The sequence below is a fragment of the Cygnus atratus genome, chromosome 2 (assembly GCF_013377495.2).
Source record: "Cygnus atratus isolate AKBS03 ecotype Queensland, Australia chromosome 2, CAtr_DNAZoo_HiC_assembly, whole genome shotgun sequence".
Classification (NCBI taxonomy): domain Eukaryota; kingdom Metazoa; phylum Chordata; class Aves; order Anseriformes; family Anatidae; genus Cygnus; species Cygnus atratus.
The window spans coordinates 112,547,221-112,567,532 of record NC_066363.1 but is presented as its reverse complement, the minus strand read 5'-3'; the positions used below and the strand labels follow the sequence as shown (position 1 = coordinate 112,567,532).

The 20,312-nt window shown below is 42.8% G+C and overlaps 1 protein-coding gene across 3 annotated transcripts in view; it reads left to right on the top strand.

Moving 5' to 3' along the window:
• Positions 1-20,051, top strand: part of KCTD1 (potassium channel tetramerization domain containing 1) — a 98,287-nt gene extending 78,236 nt beyond the window's left edge. For all 3 annotated transcript variants that reach the window (XM_050709220.1, XM_050709221.1, XM_035564052.2), the window contains exons 3-5: positions 12,614-12,758; positions 15,044-15,349; positions 18,886-20,051. In XM_050709220.1, coding sequence (XP_050565177.1) covers positions 12,614-12,758; positions 15,044-15,349; positions 18,886-19,044 — 610 coding nt within the window. In that variant the 3' untranslated portion in view covers positions 19,045-20,051. The remainder of the gene's footprint in view (positions 1-12,613; positions 12,759-15,043; positions 15,350-18,885) is intronic.
• The last annotated feature ends 261 nt before the right edge of the window (positions 20,052-20,312 follow it).

The following is a 20,312-nucleotide window of genomic DNA, read 5'->3' as shown; positions in this document are numbered from 1 at the left end:
ACGGAGAGTTTATTTTCCTCATCGCTGTGCTAATGTTATTCTGCCGTAGTAACAAAACATTTGTGGGACTGTGTGTGAGCGGGGCCGGTCCCCACGGCCAGAAAGGGCTCTGCGCCATTCCTGACAGTCTTCTGTGCTCCGTGGGTCCAAGAGAAATCCCCTCTTTGTCTTCTCTATGTGTCCTGTGATGATAAGCCAGCGATGTGCTCCCAAAATGAGATCGGGAGTTTCATTTTGCCTTTGTTTGCAGACCTTAAGGAGCGAGCATGTCTTGACTGATGTTAATCAGCAGACCTGCAAGCAGATCCTCATCCCACTTGCTGCTTTCCTGTCAGCTGTATCGTTGCAATAACGGTGCTAACATCGCAGAGCCCAACCTGACCGTAAGTGCCTTCTCCCTCCTGGTAAAGCCCATCACGAAACTGGTGCTCAGCAGCAGCTTCTGCTTGACAACTAGGGCACCCACTTTCAGGATGCTGCAGAAGGACGTTTGCCATCTGTGATTTTTGTTGGTAGGCATCTTGCAGCGTACACCAAGGGGGTAAGAAAGCTGCGCAAAAATCAGCAGTCAAATAGGGCAATGCATAAATTTCCCTCATAGAGGTCTGTATGGCTAATGCAAATAAAGACAGACTTTCATGGATGCAGTTAGCAAGAAAATATAGTTTGGTGGTCTTGCTTCATGGTTGGAATTGCTTGTTTTAAAAGACATTATCTTTTCCAGACTTGTGTTGTGCTAATTGGCTTCTACCCGCCTCTAAACTCCAAGAAAAGTAGGCTTTCAGGAAGGTAGCGGTAAATGATCAGAACCTTCCCACAGCCCCAAACCATTTATTGCAGCCTCGACAACTTCTGGAGAGGTGGGGGGTGCAGAGCTTTGATGAAACAGCACAGCTTTTGATTATCCCAAACTATTTTCAGGCAAACCAGAATGTGGTTCTGTAGATCTCCTGTAAAGATAGCAAAAAACAATTATATCTATGCCTTGTGGTGATGCAAGAAAAAAAAATAAAATCTAACAAAACACCTGGATTTCTGCTAAATTAAAATTTTATTGCATTCAGGAATAGAGAAAAAAGTATCAGTATTAAGTAGCTACACAAGTGGAGGGGATAATGCAAGGTTGTTGTAACATGTTTTATCTTCAACAAGCACAGAGAGGAAGAAAACACTTTGAAACACTTTTCTGTCCCTGGAAATGCCTGTGTTGGGACTTGTGTTATTCTCCAAAATTGCAGTTCTGAAATTCAGGATTTTTCTTATAGAATTGCTAGGTCTTTTTCTTGTTGTTGGTAAGGGAATTGTGGCCTTGTGGTGTACACTTACTCATGTTAGCCGTTGATCAGGGTTTTCAGTATCCATCGTTAGTGCAAGCTGCAACTTAATCTATTGCTAGAAGAGTTGTGCAGCAGTACCCGTGTCTGGGGATGAGGACAGATACAGTATGGAAAGACCCTTAGGCAATGTCTGTTTCTTCCCCCCTTTTTTAATCCAAGTGTATTTAAATTTCATTCTTTTTAGAGAAGGGTTTCAAATTAAGCATAGGAAATAATAAAAATATATAGATTCAAGCAGTAGACTACTCCATGAGCAACGTCTAGCTGATGGATTAAAAGCAGTGCTCAGCTTTCCAGGGAGGCAGCTTGTTTATTAGCAGCCTGGTGGTGCCACAAGGAAATCCTAGCTGTTGGGCTGCGCTGGTTTCTACTAGTAAGATCTGGTCATCCCATGGATGGGAGATGCTGGCTGAGTGTGGGCAGTGAGTGCTCATTTACGGCTCTGGCTGGGACTCTGTGGCTGCTCCATGAGCCTTCGGCAGCTTCCCTGCATCATCCCCCAGCCCGTCAGGGGTCGCTGGGATGCCCTCGAGCGTCCGAAACGACACCAGGCACCTGCGGTTTGGCAGCTGAGTCACATCCTGGCTCTCCTGCTTTGAAAGAATGGTGGTGTGACATTCACTTTGGACATGGTATTTTTGAGGGTTTTATTGGCTGGAATAATGCTGTGTGTTTTCACCTACATTGATTAATTAATCCTCATCTCCCTATTTACAGGGCTGTATTGCTTCTGTACTGTATCTCAGTTCTTATCCTTTCTTCTTTACCTCCTCCACAGAAATACATTCTTACTGTGGGGTTTGGTATGGCTGCAGGGACTATTACACCATGACAGCATCTAATTTAATAAACAATAAAGCCACTGTTTAGTATATGTAAAGTCTGTCAATGGAAGTAATGTTATCTGTGTGCTTTTTATCACCCCCACCACCAGCAGAATATGCAGGCGTGGCTTTGGCATTTCTGACCTATGCTTTAAGCATTATTTGTTGCTCAGAGCCACTGTCTAAGCTGTTTTAGGTGGACTTTCCTGTCCTCTTACCTGATTAGCACACAGGTTTTGTATTAACTGATTTGGTTAATGGTGTGATTTTCCTAGTTACTGAAATGCTTAAATCATTTGAACCTCTAGCGTGGAAGCAGTTAAACATGTAAATGTATGAGAATAAATTAGACAGGTATAAACACGTCTCTCTATGTAGGCACACGGCTGTCCACACTAGGAATCGAGGCAATGTAATTGTAATGCATATAAGCTGGAGTTAGTCAGAACAATAGCAGTGCGTGGCCCTGCGTTTCTCATAGTAAATTCTGTGGTCGTAACGCCCACATCTCCCTTGCCTCTATTGTGTGTGCTCTCATGCTATCTGGGTTGCCTTTCTCAAGGAATTTGTAATCTGAAATGCGTCCTCAGTCCGGGCGGAGGAATGTGGGAGCAGGTGATCTGCGCACTAAAGCAGGACACAAATGCTTGAGACGCATGTAGTAAACCTGTTATCAGGTAGCTGGCCTTGCAGCTTTTCTCCGTGCAATTAAAGTCAGCTTTAATAGGAAAAGAACGTTATTAGAGCTGCCAGGGCAACCTTAGTCTGTCAACTTCGTGGTATATGTGCAGTAATACCATCTCCAAGATGTGATTGCCTGCTGCTCTGCACAAAGAAATATGGTGCTCAATTAATAAACATCTCGTCAGCATCTCCTGTTCCTCCTCACTGTTCAGCATGTGTCCTTGGGCCGTATTTTCTGCACATTATTCAAGTCCCGTTCTGAGGAGTCGTTCTTGCATGCTTTCTTGCAGCTTTCCGTAGCCTGGCACCTTCTTGCTTCACTCACAGCAGATTGTGTTTGAAGGCAGAGATGTGACGTGAAAAGGGCTGAGGTGGCAAGGCATGGAAGTTGTGCCTGGGTTTGTGCTCTGGCCACCAGGCCGCTGCTCTCTGAGGTGTCGCGGCACCTCAGGCTGCGAGCTGGCGGTGCTTCTGCGAGCCGGCCCCCACGTTGTAGGGTGGGAGTTCACAAAATAAGGCAGGCACACTTGGTAGCATCACGCAGGAGATCTGTATGGAGTTTGTTTCTCCAGCACGGCCCCTCTCTGCCTGGCCTCCGCTCCTTCCTGCCTCCCCTTGCCTCATCCGCCAGGCCTCTCCCTGCTCCTCCAGCAGCTGAAGCGGGGGTCCCATGGGCAAGGGTCTGCTACACTGTGCAGCCCTGGCTTATCCCAGGTCCCATGCTGCCCAAGTGAAGGGTGCTGTGGGAAGTCTGTAGGTCGCGAAAGACCACAAAAAGGTCACGTTTCAGGCACAGGGAGGTTCGCAAATGGCAGCTGCAGAAGGACCTCCGGTGTCTGACATCTTAACTTGCGACGCTTGTTTTGACTAGGATAATAATGTTCTTTACATGTGTATTTTTTCCCCGTTTTGTCTATTCTTAGAAGGCTTTAAAAATCCTTTCCATCTTCCCTGGCAAATTTGCCTTGTGACAGTACGTGGCAGTGCTTTATTCCATGCTGGGTTCTGTGTTTTCTGGGGACACAGGCTCATCGTAGTTAACAGCTAGAGGTTTCAGAAGCGCTTTGAGTTTTATTCATTGGTGAGAAGCTGTTAATTAGGCTGTAATGTAGAAGTGGCCTCTCGAGAATTAGTCCTCATAGGACCCCCTGTGCAGCACGCAGAGGTTGGTTTCGCACTCTGACGCCTGTATGGGCAGAAGGAGCTTGTGCAGCTCTTGGCAAGTGCCTTCATGTCCCATCTGCGGAGATGAGTTGTCTGTCCTTCTAGAGGAGGCAGCAGCTAGCAAAACAACACAGGTAGGGTTTCTGGGTAAGTAGCCAGAGTTGTGAAGATCTTGGAAAGCTTGATCTGTTACAATTTCATGGCAGTATTTCCTAATTTCCAGTGATTTGTATGTGGAATTTTAATGCTGAGCGTTCTTCAGGGTACAGAGGAAATACTGAGAGCTAGCAGTGGTTTGAATGAAATTCATGAAAGCTGAGGGGCAAGTTTGATGCACGAAAGAATACATCAAAGAATTTCCCCCATTCTGAGAAGGTTGGTTTGGGGTGATTTTTTTTCCCCAGTGCCAAGATTTTTGAAAGGAAAATGTCTCTAGTAGCTTTTCTTAATTTTTTTTAGTGTTGTCTCTTTGTGTAATCTAGGTTTACAGGGTATATTGACAGAACTATGAAGATGGCTATTGCTAACATGTCTTTTTTGAAAAAATTGACAGGATTGAAGGAGAGTGGGTTGGAGCTGATATATTTTCTGCTTTCTACCTAAACACAGTCCCAAGACACAAGTTCTACTTCAGTACATTGCTACTGTGAAGGGGCTCAGTCTTCTGAATATATAGAGCATCATGGCCTTTGGGATGTTGTGCATTCACCAGTTCAGCTGCTTTCTGGCTTTTGGTATTGAACGATAAACACTCCAGTTCTGCTCCTATCCTCCATTATCTGTACTCACAGCAAACCTGACCTTCTTAAACATGATTAAAATATAATTCAAAAGTTATTAGCTAATTATGACGCAAAGTACTTAATTTGCCATTGCACCCTAATAACTTAAAGGTACTCCTGATAACTTGGTAATAACCGTATCATAAGCAAAAGGACACGGTTGCTACTAACCTAATAGGCAGCTTCCCTCAAGATAAAACATAAATAACGTACCTCAATGAAATCGGATTCGAGCTTAGTAAAATTATCTTGGCAAGCAAAGAGAATATTTGTTAATTTTTCTGTGAAATGTTATCATTGCCAAGAAAACTTGGTTACAAAAAAATAGAGATGGAGAAAATATTTGCGTGAATAATTGATTTAACATTTCATTGGCTTAAATGATTTTAGGAAAAGTGGTTTTGATACGCGCTGGAAAACTAAAAAGTTTTCTGGGACTTATTTGCAAGACATCAAACACTGCAGGAGATGTGGGGCTTAAAGGCTTGCAGCCTGCTCTGCAGCAGATCTAGTGCATGAGTGAGCCTGAAAAAAGGAGCAAGGAGAGGTGGTACTGCAGTCTGGGGTTAGTGCTCTAGTTAGTTTAGTTTTGGGGTTAGTCCCATCATCTGCAGTCTGGGGTTAGTGCTGTGCTGGCCTCACCCAGGCTGCAGCTGTGCAGTGGGGGAGAGGGTTTCTGTCTACCCACATATATATACTCTTCTAGCCTTGAGTCACCAGCTCTTGACATCCCATCCGAATTATTTATTGCCTTCCTTTCTAAAACATCAGTATTTCTGCAAGTGCCATTTGGGTCTGGGTGGCTGATGGTCCTGAATGTGGGTATTTGAACGTCCCAGGAGAATTATTATTTAATAATTATTTACCTCTGGTCTGAATCTCCTTGGCTGCAAGATCACCTGTTTAGTGGGGAAAATACAGGTTTTAATTTTTCTTGGAAAAACTTCCTTTTCAGGCAAACAGATCAGGCTATTTTGTCTTCTGGGGCCTTTGCCATCCATTGTTTAGTTCACCCCAATGTTTTCTGTGACCCACATGTTCTTGTTTGTCATTCAGTTATACATCCCCAGCATCTCCTCACTCATCTGCAGCATATAAAGCTGCAGTTGTCTCTCATGGAAGTCTCATTCCTGCAACATGACTGCATGGAGTTGTGCAATTTGTTCTCTCCCAGTTACTGTGTCAGTTTGTCCATGTGGGTTAGATCCAGTGGCTATTGGTTCCTTTTTAATAGGCCTGATTTGCTTTTATCTCTGCTCCTGGTGCTGCCGCTGATCAAGCAGGTTATAGCAAATCCCACATTTCATTTTTTTTTTTGTCTCTGATGCCTTCCCTCCTGATACCACCTCACTCATCATTTCAAATCCTTCCCATCTGTTCCTCATATACTTTACTCTGCATTTAAGGCTACTCACCGCCTCCCATCTATCTCAATTCCTTCTAAGTGTTTTATTAGCCCCTTGAGCTTGTCCTTACCCTCTCTTTTGCCTCCATGCTCAAATAACAATCATAAGATGTTTGAAATGGTCTCCATGTAAATGATCCAGTCCTTTAATCTTTGGCAAATATTTCCACAAAGGTTTCTGACATCACTTCCACTTAGTATCTGGGATTTATCTGTTCTTTAAAATGCCGTGTAACATTCTCTTTTAAATCTCATAAGACCTGGTGTTTTAATGTCGTCTTCTTGCTTTGTCTGCTTTGGCTCCTATATAAATACCTTTTCTATAGAAGGCTTAATAAGATTTTAGGTTTTAATACACTTTTCCCCCGTTACCTTCGCTTTACAATCATTGTATTCATGCCTCTCCTAATAACTTAGGAACTGTCTCTGCCAAGGAATTCCTGAGACTCATGGACATGAAACCTTAAATTAAATGTAAGGAGGAAGAGATAAGAACAAATTATAATAGCACTGAGAGCAGGAGATTACAACAGGGTATTTGGTTAAAATGTGGTTTTCATAATGTATGTCTTACTGAAAATTGCAAATTTATTCTCTTATATCATGTTTATGAGGCAACTTTTGTTATGCAGAGTTATGAAGGTTGCTAGGTATTCAGTCACTGTGGGTCCAAATGACATGAGATGTTGGAAAAAAAAGACGAGCAGGTTGTTACTGCTAAAGTAGTCCTTTGAAAAATGAATAAAAGAAAAGCCTAGTCATTCTCCACTTGGGTAGCATAGCATTTCTCCCTGGTGTGGCTACCCCTTCAAATGTACTAGCTTCTAGGGAGAGTGCGAAATTATATAATTTAGACATATGAGGAAGTAAAATTAAATAGCCATGAGATGAGCATACCATTAAACAGATCTAATTTATAATGGGCTCTTATGCAAATTGCCTTTGAGCACTCAGCAAAAGAAAATGAAAAGAAATTAATAAGGACAATGTGGACTAAAAAGTCGCAGAGAAGAAAAAAGTAAAAGCTTCTTCCAACTCACTCTCTGCACACCCTGGAGTGTTAAATAAGCATTCATTCGCATTAGCCACTTAAATGTAATGATGAGATAGGAAAACCTGCATTCACTTATCCCTGCTGTCTTTGATTCCGTGGCTCCAACCATGTAAGGTTTCAACTTTTTTTTATTTATTTATTTTTGGTAATTATTTGCCATGTAATTCATTATTTGAGGAAGGAGATGAGGATTTGCTACTTGGGTGTCAGAGCACAGTCAAGTCCCAGGCAGGTACCTAGCATGGGACTGCGGGTACCACATTGCCAATGCTGCACCTCTTCCTCTGCCAGGTTACTGAAAGGACTTTGCACCATGAGTTTTCCTCCCTTTTTGCTGTTTTGTGAAAGGCACGGAGAACAAGGAAAGCTGACAACTTGGAACAGTTGAAAATGATTTATTGGAAAAAAAAAAATCAGTTCTGAGTTAGTAGTGTCCTCTTTAAATAATAATAACATGAGCGATAATATGCTAAATATATTCAGCAATAAGGGTTCTGTATTTTCTTGAGGAAAAAAAAGGATTCATTTCTACCTCTTGAAATGATTAAACGTAAAGCAATATTCTGCATGCTTGCAGATAACAAAGTTTGTTGCCTTTCCATGTTCCTTGTATCCTTCTGAGAATACAAAATACAAAAGAGAAGAATTTTTGCTCTGTCCAGTGAAGTCACTCAAATAATCTGCAGAACTGTAACATTTTTCATAGTGGTAAGAAAGCTGTGCAGTACTTGGCTTGTTCAAATAATATTGGCCATCTTGTTCTTAATTACTGCGTCTTTCCCAAATACTCAACTGAGGCAGAATATACTAAATGAAAGACTTTCTCTTTATGTCTATAATAATATATGTAAATATTTATATGTTCAGAGAGCAAGGATATAAACACTTATGCCGTGCAGCTTTGCTGCAGACTGAGTGTATTTTTATACTCGACAAACAGGAGTTGTTTCTGAAGAACTTGAGAAACCCTGTAAGCAATGTCATCTTCCCCTGCTTTTTGTTGTAGAAATGCTGTTCTACGAGTGCTGGTCTGTGGGGACAAGGGTCCCTGTAGTATTTTATAAAAGTAAAACACTGATCTTCTCCATGTCCTGTTGTTTTCTCCCCACTAAAACCACGTTTGTGTCCGTAAAGTAAACCCATGTTCTCTGGTGGAAGCTGAGTTTTACAATGGTTATATTTTCAACCCTTGAAGCATTTGATTTCTGACAGTGGATTATGATACTTAAAGCCAAAGATGTTAATTATTACCCATTGGAGGTCGCACTTTCAACCCATGGGACATTAATTTTCCATATATACAGAAAATTCCAGCCTGTTAGTTTTAATTAAACATATCAGAAGTAAATTTCCTTATAAATGAACTACATTTTTTTATCCTTTACCCTTGATATTTGGCTTATTCTGCATATAATTATCAACTTATTTTGCAAGCATCCTTCAAAGCATTTTGCTGTTTGGAAATCCATTCAGCTGTTATGTGTTTGTCATTTAAATATATATATATATATATATATATATCTTTGTCAATCATCAGCTGAAGTTGTCAAGAAGGAGATGGGGAAAAGCATCTTCTAGGTTTTCTTGGGAAGCGAAATTATAATGAACATGGCTTCACAGTTTTTGCCTCATGCCAGCAGCCTGGTGTCACTTAAGCATTTATAATTTCAGCATGAGACCAAGCAGAAGGAGAAGCAGAGCTGTGGGAGACAGGGAGGATGGGTGCTCAAATATTATCGTCTAGAAAGTGTGCAGTGCAAGGTAGGGCAGAGTTTGCTGCTGTGCTTCTTCTGGTCTCCAGTCTCTTCTCATGGCAGTAAACGCAACTTAGACCCTGCCACTGAGCTATTGCAAGTCCTTCCCTGGGGGCCGTGAAGCTGGAATCTGTGGTTTTCAGTCCAAAAAAGGCTTAAATTTTATTTACAGAAGTCTCCTGAAGCTGCTGTACCATTTGAAAGTATGGTTGTGTACCGCAAAGTGGTCCTGGAGAGGGGAGGAGTTGGTGCTTACCAGTTCCTCAGCTCTTAGCAATTCCTCGTGGTTTGCTGCTGCTGGAAAGCAGCAGCACGCGAAGGTGGCACTTTGCTAGCTCCTCCAAGCCGGATGGACTGGCTTTTGGGTCCCTGCTGTTTGTGCACTGGTGTCAGCTTTGTGATTTTGTCAGAAGGCTCCAGCCTCCGATGCTATCTTGTTCTTCTTCTAAACAATTAATAAAATGAAGACAGAAAGCCTAGAGGTTTAAAATATGTAATTATAACAGTAATTTAGAACTAGGGAAACACTGCAGAAACCAATTACAATTATACATTTCAGTAATGACTGACTTGGCCAAATACATATGGTTTGTGAGTGAATACTGTGACAGATTCCAAGACAACGTGCTTGAGTATGGGAGAAAATCAAATCTAAATGCCTCATGTTACAATATTAGACATAAATGTTGCTCATCCACCTAGTGAACAGAAGTCTGTATTATATGGCCTGTCACAGCTTAAATTTTGAGCAGCGGCGCAGGCACTAACAAGTAACCATAGAAGAAAGCTTGAATTGTTCTAAGGGATAGCTTTGAGAAAAATGTTTTGTGCTGGATCATACTGGAAAATATGTTTAATTCCTTATATGTTACAGATTTCTCGTGGTTTGAATTGATTCTGGCATTTCCTACAGAATTTTAAATGGCCAACCAAGGTTAATGGGTTTTTATTTCTTTCCCAGTCTTCACCTCTCCCGCCCAGTGAGAAGGAAGAGACAAGACTTGTATTCTGTCCAAAATGTGTTACTGCGTGTACTGTTGTGATGCCTGCTGTGAGCATGAATGCCATTTCCGACTCCGTTTGGGTTGGCTGTGCTGTTTTAAAGGAAGGATATGTGACTGTGGGCACGAATCATCCTCTGCTCACATCCTGCACTGGGTCGGAGCGATCCCAAACATGAGTACAGACTGTGTGATGAATGGATTGAGAGCAGGCTTGTGGAGAAGGACTTGGGGTACTGGTGGATGAAAAAATGAGTATGAGCTGGCAATGTGTCCTTGCAGCCCAGAAAACCAACCATATCCTGGGCCGCATCAAAAGATGCATGACCAGCAGGTTGAGGGAGGTGATTCACAGGAGGCTTCGTTGCCTTATGAGGGAGAACTTCTTTATGGTTCGGGTGACAGAGCCCTGGAACAGGCTGCCCAGAGAGGTTGTGGAGTCCCTTCTCTGGAGATATTCAAAACCCACCTGGAAGCGATCCTGTACAACATGCTCTGGGTGACCCTGCTTGAGCAGGGGGGTTGGACTAGATGATCTCTGGAGGTCCCTTCCAACCCTGCCCATTCTGTGATTCTCCCCCTTCGCTCTGCTCTCACAAGACCCTGCGTGGAGTCCTGCATTCATCTCTGGGGCCCCAGCACAAGAAGGACATGGGCCTGTTGGAGTGAGTCCAGAGGCGGCCACGAGGATGATCAGAGGGCTGGAGCACCTCTCCTATGAGGAGTTGGGGTTGTTCAGCCTGGAGAAGAAAAGGCTCCAGGGAGACCTTACAGTGGCCTTCCAGTACCTAAAGGGGGCCTACAGGAAAGATGGCGAGAGACTTATTGCAAGGGTCAATGGTTTTAAACTAAAAGAGGGGAGATTTAGATTAAACATTAGGAAGAAATTCTTCACTCAGAGGGTGGTGAGGCACTGGCACAGGCTGCCCAGAGAAGCTGTGAATGCCGCGTCCCTGGAGGTGCTCAAGGCCAGGCTGGATGGGGCCTTGGGCAACCTGGTCTGGTGGGAGGTGTCCCTGCCCATGGCAGGGGGTTGGAACTAGGTGGTCTTTAAGGTCCCTTCCAACCCAACCATTTGATGATAATGTGAAGCCCAGTTTCTCAGCAGTTCCCCACAACCTCACTGCAAGCCCTGCCATCCTTCCAACTTCGGGAGCTGTTTCTGTCTTTTTGCCTCTTGAACCCTTGCTGGAGATTGCCTTTCCTTGCTCAAGTACAGGTGTATCTCAGCCTGGGGTGCTCTGTGCAGCCAGGAGGGTTGGTCATGTCTGGGCTGTGCTGGTTTGGGGTTTGGTTTTCTATGAGAGATCAAAGCAGCCTCAGGATGGTGGTGAGGAATGGTGTTTCCTCGCTTCTTTTAAAAGGAAAAGTGTGTGTCATGGCTATTCGTTGTGCTTGTGGGATCCATCCTGTAAAAAGACAGACTTGTACCTTGCCTTTGTATGTACGCCAAAAGCCGAGTGTGATCAGGGAACAAGAGTCCATCCCCTAGCTGCACGCTGGTGTACGGTGGTGATATTGCACGTTCCTTAGTGAACTGCTTAGGTTTTTCTGTGCTAATTCCCAAAACATATTAATTATATTAGGACAAAAACTACATAAGAATGAGCTTTTTCATTAAAACAATGAAGGTGCAGAATCTGTGGAATATTGCAGAATGTAACAGCTTGTGACAAGGCTCCAAAATCATGCCCAAGAATGTCAGTAGTGTTTCATGCAAAGCCTCCACGTGACGTATCACAAGTTAGCTATTTTGAGAATGTTTTGTTTACAGTTCTTTGGAGGGGTGGCATCGGGAAGAGTCAAAAAGTGCTTCCATATGCATGTATAGGCACATAAACATGCACACAACATCAGACGTGCCAGTCACCCCTGGTGATTTCACTGGGAAATTGTGAGTAACTCCGGAGTGTTTTGCAAACACCTCAGCGCAAAAACACGGTGTGTATTTCATGTTACTGTGGCAGGGGGGTTGTTCCCAATTTTTAGCCCTTTCTACAGCTCTGACTAAATCAGGTTCTGCAAGGAACACCTCTAGAAAACGTGTGTTCAGCCAGCAGCTGATGTTGCAAGTGTTTTTAGCAAGCAGAGGCTCTCTGGGCAACTGCGTGGTGGTGGGTGGTCTCTGTAAATGCTGAGGCATTTCTCCTGATTAATTTAGAGCATGCTAATTGATACCTGCCACAAATGGCTGGGTTTTGCTGTGAAATCATTACCTCACATTGAAACTTTATAACTTTTATTTCCCCAACTACTTAGTACCCACTGCTTCCTCAATTGTGGTGGTCCAAGCGTTGGTTGCAGTAAAGAGCATCCAAAAAATGATCTGGGTTTAAAAATAATTTAATAACAAAATAATCAAATAAAAAGCTTTTCTTGAGTGTAATTCTTGAGCTAATTCACCATGTACTCCTCCAGGAAGCAGAACAGAGCCGATCAAGGAGGTTGGTGCAGCAGGGTGGGATGGGGTCTGCTCAAGGGGCCATTGAGAAAGGTGCCCCAAATACTCTTGCATTGTCGTCTCATGAGACAAGGCAACAAATTTTCCTGGTCACTGCTGAGCTGTGCGTGGTCTGACCCTGACATTATCCTCTTCTTTCCTCTCCAGAATCGGCAGGCTCTTCGATGGCACGGAGCCCATCGTCCTCGACAGCCTCAAGCAGCATTATTTCATCGACAGAGATGGGCAAATGTTCAGATATATCTTGAATTTTTTAAGAACATCAAAACTCCTTATTCCTGATGATTTCAAGGTGAGATTTCAAGGGATTTGGATGTTTTGCATATACCTTGGTAAAGCAAGAATCTGATGTATAATCAAAACAGAGCCCCAGATGGGGGCACTTCTGGAATACGGTGCTTGATTGCAGGTACTTGGCAAAAGTGAGCATGGGGTTGCTATAGTGGCATCTGTCAGGCTTTCCTAGAGTGGCATCAATATTAAATTTTCCCCTCCTAGCTATGGTGTGGTGGAGTAATCTTGCCACATTTGACCTAGGGAAATTAAACATTGTAGGATGGTGATGGAAACAAAGGATGTTACCATCTGCAACCAACTGATCGTGAGCTTTGCTGGTTACTGGTCCTGTCATCCTCTTTTATCATTCCCTTCTGATTGCAACAACTCCAGCTTCCAGTCACATGCTGAAATTCAGAGAACCATTTGGGAATCATGTTATTGACATAATAAACAGCACATGTGGTAATATTTGAGCATTAAGTCATAGAATATTTTCTTCCCCAGACTCCTGGATGCATACTGGAAATTTAATTTTACATTTTTAGAGAAGTCAGGGATGAATATTTCTGTGTTTATCATTTAACCTTTATTAAAAAGTCTGCTTTTCTCTTTTTGATAACAAATTTGTAATAGTTCACCATGTCAGACGTCAGCCTACAGAGGCAGACCTTCAGACTCTTGTGTGCTTGCAGGTATGTAGGTGTAGCTGTGAAGTGAGTGCTGGAGACCAAAGTTGCAATCAGAAGAGATCTTTATCATTACTTTATGAATGCATATCAGCATGGCTGGGTGCACCATTAGTTCACCATACGAAATGCAGCAATTTAGACTGAACAGAAAAGGTGATGTGGAAGGGTTAGAGCAGTTCACACTGGAGTGCAGTCTTTTATCCCTCATATCTGAGACATTTTCAGGTGTTCGGGGCGTAACAGGTGTGAGGTTCAGTTCAGGAGCAATCTTTGAATTGTCTGCTGTAGATACCTACATACTTCTCCCTGGGTGATGTGGTAGACCTACCCAAATAATGTGGGGGTTTAGGAACAGCTGATAGCATCATGTCCCTCTTTTGAAGCCTTGGAATGTCTTTGTGCTGTTCTCAGCACTTGTCCTGAAAGCAATCAGAAATACAGAAAAAGGAGAAGCCACCTTCCGTGCAATATTAAGAAGTGACATATGCAGGATCGTTTAACGACATAAATATACCATAGCTCAGCTGAAATTAGAGACATTATCTCCTGGCACATTCACCCAACCACCATGATGTTCAAAGGGGTGTCCCTTCCAGTTGTGCTGTAAGTCGTCCAACAGATCAGTGCTTAAAGTAAACTGCAGCCCCTTGTTTTTTAGAAATATATAGATGACTTTGTCATTAGACATTAAATATAAGCAGTATTCTGAATAGGCTTCAGGTGTCCTATACTCATCAAGTATTCAGTCTGTAGCCCAAATCAGGGCTGTGTTGGCTGTTACCAGTCATCTCTTGTGGTCATTTGATTCCTCTGCCTTCCCTAGTTCTCACTTACTTCTTTTTTCTGTATAAATATTTTCCAAATGGTCTTATGGTCTTAAACGTAGAAAAACAATATTTTGATTTTTTTTTATTTATTTAAAATACAGCAGTAGACAAACTCAGGATCATAAATTCTAAATTACATCTGTACTGGCTATGCGTAGAAATGCATTCTCTCTGCTCTGGTGTTTGAGATGATGTAGTAAACAATACTGTTGGCAAAATGGAGAGGTATTAAAAAATACTTAATTTTTAAAATGCAGTAATATGTGCAATTCATTATGCAAATATCTGAAGCATTTTGCACTGAGAACCATTGCAGTCTCTCTCATTTACATTCTTATACCTGTTACAATGCCTGCTAGTATTGCTGTAAGAAGCGATGGATCCTAATGATGAATTTTCTGAATCCTGATTGAATTCTGTTCCATCTGTTCAATGAGGTCATTATTTTATGACATCACTGTGGGGATAAAGATGTGGGGAAAAGTGGAATGTGACTGCCTGGATTATTCCATAGCATGAGGCACATGATCAAGTGTAACTTCCCCCTCCCCACACAAATGCCGCTATACCCAGTCTGTTTTAAGTTGCTGATGGTGGAGTTTTTTTGTTTGTTTTTTTTTCTTGCACTATTATTTTATTACACCTTCCTATGCAGTAGCTATGAGCTATGTCTGAAAGGTTCCAGATATAGAGCAGCGTTAGCCTGAATAACCATATACATTAAGTGGTACGTTATCAATGCCTCTTTCTTAATTGTGCACAGTAATGTGTGTGTCTTTCAGGACTACAGTTTGCTATACGAAGAAGCAAAGTATTTCCAGCTTCAGCCCATGCTAGGAGAGATGGAAAGGTGGAAACAGGACCGGGAGAGTGGCCGCTTCTCAAAGTCTTGTGAGTGCCTGGTGGTGCGAGTTGCCCCAGATCTCGGAGAGAGGATTACACTGAGTGGTGATAAGTCATTGATAGAAGAAGTGTTTCCAGAAATCGGTGATGTGATGTGTAATTCTGTCAATGCCGGCTGGAATCATGACTCAACGCATGTGATCAGATTTCCACTGAACGGATACTGTCACCTCAACTCAGTTCAGGTAGGAGGTCACATGCATTTATTGGAGGGGAGATTGTTGACCAGGTACCTGTGGGTTGACGCGCTTCTCTCTCACTGAAAGGTTTCAATGAACAAAATCAGCTGGAGTCTCTGAGCTAGTTATTTTCTTCTGTGGGCTGCTTTCTCAACTAAATTCTCACACATCGTCACCAAATCTCTTTGCAAAACAAACTACGCTAGTGTTAAAAAACAGCTCTTAGAGGTATGTTTCCCTCAATTTATAAAGACACTATATTTGGAGAAACATTTTTGACACTTGAACATAAGGCGACCATTCAATCCTGCTTCCAGTCCCATGCCTTGCTTGTCATAAATTGTTTTTTGGATAGACGAGAGGGCCTAGAGACATCTCAAGCTGGGGAAGGAGGGTGCCACTTCCCTACAGAGCTATTGCGAGCGCATCAGGCTATGTCCCTTCACCTTGGAAGGCAGCAATCGCCATGCACTAAGAAAGGTGGTGGAGGTGCTCTGATTTCCGAGAGTCCTTAGGAGCTCTGAAACTGAATAGAGAGAAGAGAAGAACAAAAAAGGTAAAGCCCTGGTCTCTTATTCTGGGGAACACAGGAGAAGTGAGGGGAAAAGGGAATTAATTGGAGAAGGAGGTGACTGAACGCTAGTGTCAGCGTTGGCCAGCCTCTAAAATGAGGGCCATGCATCTACGAAGGGAGAGCACAGCCAGCCTCCTCCTCCTCCTAATTCTCCTCCTTCTCCTGGAGTAGCACCCAGTATTTCTGGAGAAGAGAGCAGCCAGCAGCCACAGGAGAAGGATTCTCTCAGCCCTCTGTTACACCTCAATGTGGGGCATCCTGTGGGGCTTTGACCCTTCAGTGAGACTGTCAGGCAAGCTGAAATGTGAAGGATTCTTATGGGGCAGTAGGGGGGAAGTTATCACAGACACATGGTAAAAACTAGCATATAAGTTTTCCAGTGTTACCCAGGTCTTTTGCATAATGATATCCCTAAATGTTTCTTGAACAAACGTACCATGTGCTTTTTACCTTGGACAAAAACAACTGGTTCATTCTTTCTCCTTCATGAGGTGGCAACAATGACACACATCTGCTTATTGCAATAATGGACCTATCTAATTCTGTGATCTTAGGAAAGGGCCTCCTTTTTCACATTCAGAGGATGTGGCAATAACTAAAATCAGTAGTATTTGTTTAAAAAAACAATTGTGAAACGGGTAAAATAATCTGGGAGACAAACGCAGGTAATTTCTGTAAGAATTGCATTAAGCTTACAAGCTGTAGTGTCATCTGTTTTATCCTTTGTTAGTTTAAAAAAAAAAAAATCCACACCCACCTTCATCTAAGTTAGCACATCATGCACAGGCAGCAATTTGGAGTGAGAACACTTTTTAACATCTGGAATCATCGTTAGCAGTATTGATGCTGTTTGGTTTAGGTACACCTCCTAAATGCTCCAGTCTTAGGAGCAAATTACATGGAGACTTGCCAGCTGAGCTTGACATCTTTCTGCTGCCAGGTCTTGCTCTCCAGGTAGCAAAGCTCTGCTCCCATCCCCTGATGAAGAGGGTTGAGCAATGTGGTATGTGCTGAAGGCTCTCTAGATGCTGCATATAATGCTAGTGCTTCAACACAGGAGAAGGGATAGTCCTATCTGACCTGTCAAGACATGGTTAATGCATGCTATGCTTGGACAGTTGTGTCTCAAATAATTGGCCTTTATTGTCGTGCTGAAACATCAAAGTTGTTTTCTCCCAGTGACTAATGCAAATTTAGAACACCCCTGCATGCAAGGTTATAATGGAAATGGGATATTGCATTCAAAGATGGATATTTAGCCACATGTCCATGGAATCACAGAATGGCTTGGGTTGGTTGGAAGGGACCTTAAAGATCACCTATTTCCAACCCCCCTGCCATGGGCAGGGACACCACCCACCAGACCAGGTTGCCCAAAGCCCCATCCAGCCTGGCCTTGAACACCTCCAGGGATGGGGCACCCACAGCTTCTCTGGGCAACCTGTGCCAGTGCCTCACTGCCCTCTGAGTGAAGATTTTCCTCATAATATCTAATCTAAATCTCCCCTCTTTTAGTTTAAAAACCATTCCCCCTTGTTCTGTCATTATCTGGCTGAGCAAAAAGTTGTTCTCCATTTTTTTTATAAGCCCCCTGTAAGTACTGAAAAGCTACAATAAGGTCTCCCCCAAGCCTTTTCTTCTCCAGGCTGAACATCTCTCAGCATTTCTCCATAGGAGAGGTGCTCCAGGTGCTCCAGCCCTCTGGTCAACTTCATGGCCCTCCTCTGGACCCGCTCTAACAGATCCACATCCTTCTTGTGCTGGGGGCCCCAAACCTGGACATAGTACTTCAAGGGGGCAAATGTCGTATGATATTTGTCAAAGCAATTTTATCCTTTAGCAGCTTAGTTTTTTTCCTGATGTTTACATTTTTGTCACACAAAGATTGCCAAGCCTATTTAATGATGTGCAAAACTCAAGTCAGAGTGGCAAAATACACACAGGCTTCAAGAGAGATGCTGATCCCATGCTGATGATGCCACATCTTCCATTTTGGGGGAAATAAGCATCTCTGTCCAAAGAACAATATAAGGCAAGACAGGGACTGTGGCAGGCCTGGAAAGTGGGGTGCAGACTCAGTGATTTGCCCAGGGCTGCACTTATTTCCTGATCCATCACATTTTCTCTCAGGACTTAACTTCTCCTGTATTTTTCAGTGGCTTGCATTGAGACATATTTGGGGAATTTGGCTTATATTATTAAATGCTAAAGATCAGGTTAAATAAAACACACTGAAGTTTTGATGTTTGATCTCCACTGGGGGCTTCTGAAACTCTTTTCCCACCTCCTGCTTTTTGAGATTTGTCTGCTGTGTAATTAGCTGTATTTTGGAAAGACATTTGCTGACCTGTAGCAATGCATGTAAAAATGTAACACGTCTTGTAGTTTTATAGACATTATGAATCCCAGCTTGCTTCTGCCCCCGTCCCAGCTCTCTGCTTGCCCTTGCTGTCCTAGCACATGTCCTAGCTAGGTCACAGGTTTTACCACTGGTACACGTATAGCCACAGATCTTTGCAGTCCTGGTAGCTTCTTAGTCTCTAGAAAATCTGATAGTAACTCTTCTGAAATTACGACCACAGTATCTGCATTATCACAATTGAACTGAAGTGTTTGCTTAACATGCTTCAATGTCTGGTGTGCAATCCTGTATTTGCCCTATTGTACTGTAAATTGTGTGAAGCAGAGAATGCATTTTTTCAGGCATGAATCTGCGAGTAGAAGAATACTGTATTTGCTGACAGTACTAAAGAATAACTATTTTTCTCCGTTTTTCTTCTTATTGCTGTGTGCCCAAAAGTCAGCAGAAATCAGACTTAGGATGGAGCTTAGGGAACCAGTTAGTGGATCTGTGTAACCACATTTGTTTTCTAGCTGGATCTATTTGAACACAGCACCTATCATCCTTAGACAGCGAATAGTCTGTTTATTTACTTACACATTAGTGTTTTGTTTCCTTTTTTTGCAGGTACTTGAGAGGTTACAGCAAAGAGGGTTTGAGATTGTTGGCTCATGTGGAGGTGGGGTGGACTCTTCCCAATTCAGTGAATACGTACTGAGACGAGAACTCAGAAGGACATCTCGCGCACCCTCCGTCATTCGAATAAAGCAAGAGCCTCTGGACTAAAATGGACATGTTTCTTTATGCAAAAAAAAAAAAAAATAGATAGGAAAAAAAAAAGAAAAAAAAGGGGGACGTTTCATGTGCAGTTTGGACTCCAAATAAGTCCTGGAACTAAAATTGAATAAAAGACACATTTATATCAAATATAGAGACCACACCTGAATTCATATGGGAACACTTGGAATAGTAGTAATAATAATAACCTCAAGGTGTAAATCAAAACACACACACACACACATATATATGTATGTATGTATATGTATGTATATACATACATATATGTACGTATATGTCAAAGGGTAGGAAATGCAACAACAAAGTGGTAGATGAGGTTGGTGCTGTGATGGCCATTAAGTGTCCTAGGCCTTACTCGGGCCCACTTAACGGTGTACAAGCCATTACCATTGGGGAATACATGGACTGCTCATAATGCATTTTCCATTGCCAAACACCATCCAATTTTTAATGTGTACACACCTTGATTCAACTTTATTTGCATATGGAGGTTTATGTCTGTCTTTTTTAGAGGTGGATGGGCAGGCGTTCAGGAGACGACCATCCATTGCGTTGGAAAGCTAGTCGACTGAAATTTTAAATGTAGTTTGTACAGAAGTCGCACACGTTTTGTCTGCCCTCACAGATGTGAAAGGTTAACTTTTCTTTTGAATGAGTTTTTCGTTGTTATTTTTTGTTGTTTTGTTTTGTGTTTTTTCAAAGGGGGCCAGAATAATTAATATTTGGTGGAGATGCTCTGGTTTGAATCTGCTGCTTTCCTACAATTTTTCAAATTTTATAATGTATTAAATACAATAAACTCTGTTTAAAGTAATGAGGGTCTGATTTCAGCCAACAGGAGCAGAGAAGTGGGATTTAGCTCACTGCAGTCCGGCGCGGTGGAGTGAGCTAAAGGCAGCAAGTGCTGTTGTGGGGTTGCTTTGGGGGGTCAGTCCAGTGTGCTGGTCTTCCTTCAGCACTGTCCCTTTTAAGCTTTGTCCCAGTTTGAAGAGCAGCTGCTGGCCAAGCTTGGAAAATACCAGTCCAGCCCAGGGAAGCTCGTCAAAAAGGGGTGCCTGGTTCTGTAGGCATCCATGTTGCATCATTCCCTCTTAACTAAGGAGTTGGCAGCTCCAATTCTCAAAGACCTTGCCCTGCTGAGTGTTAGCCAGCCTGTTTGTTTCAATGTCTTTCATTTCCCTTGTTTAGAGCTAGCGTTCTTCTGCCTAGAGAGAGTGAGACCGCCAGCCCCTTGTGTTAGGCCGTCCCTGTGACAG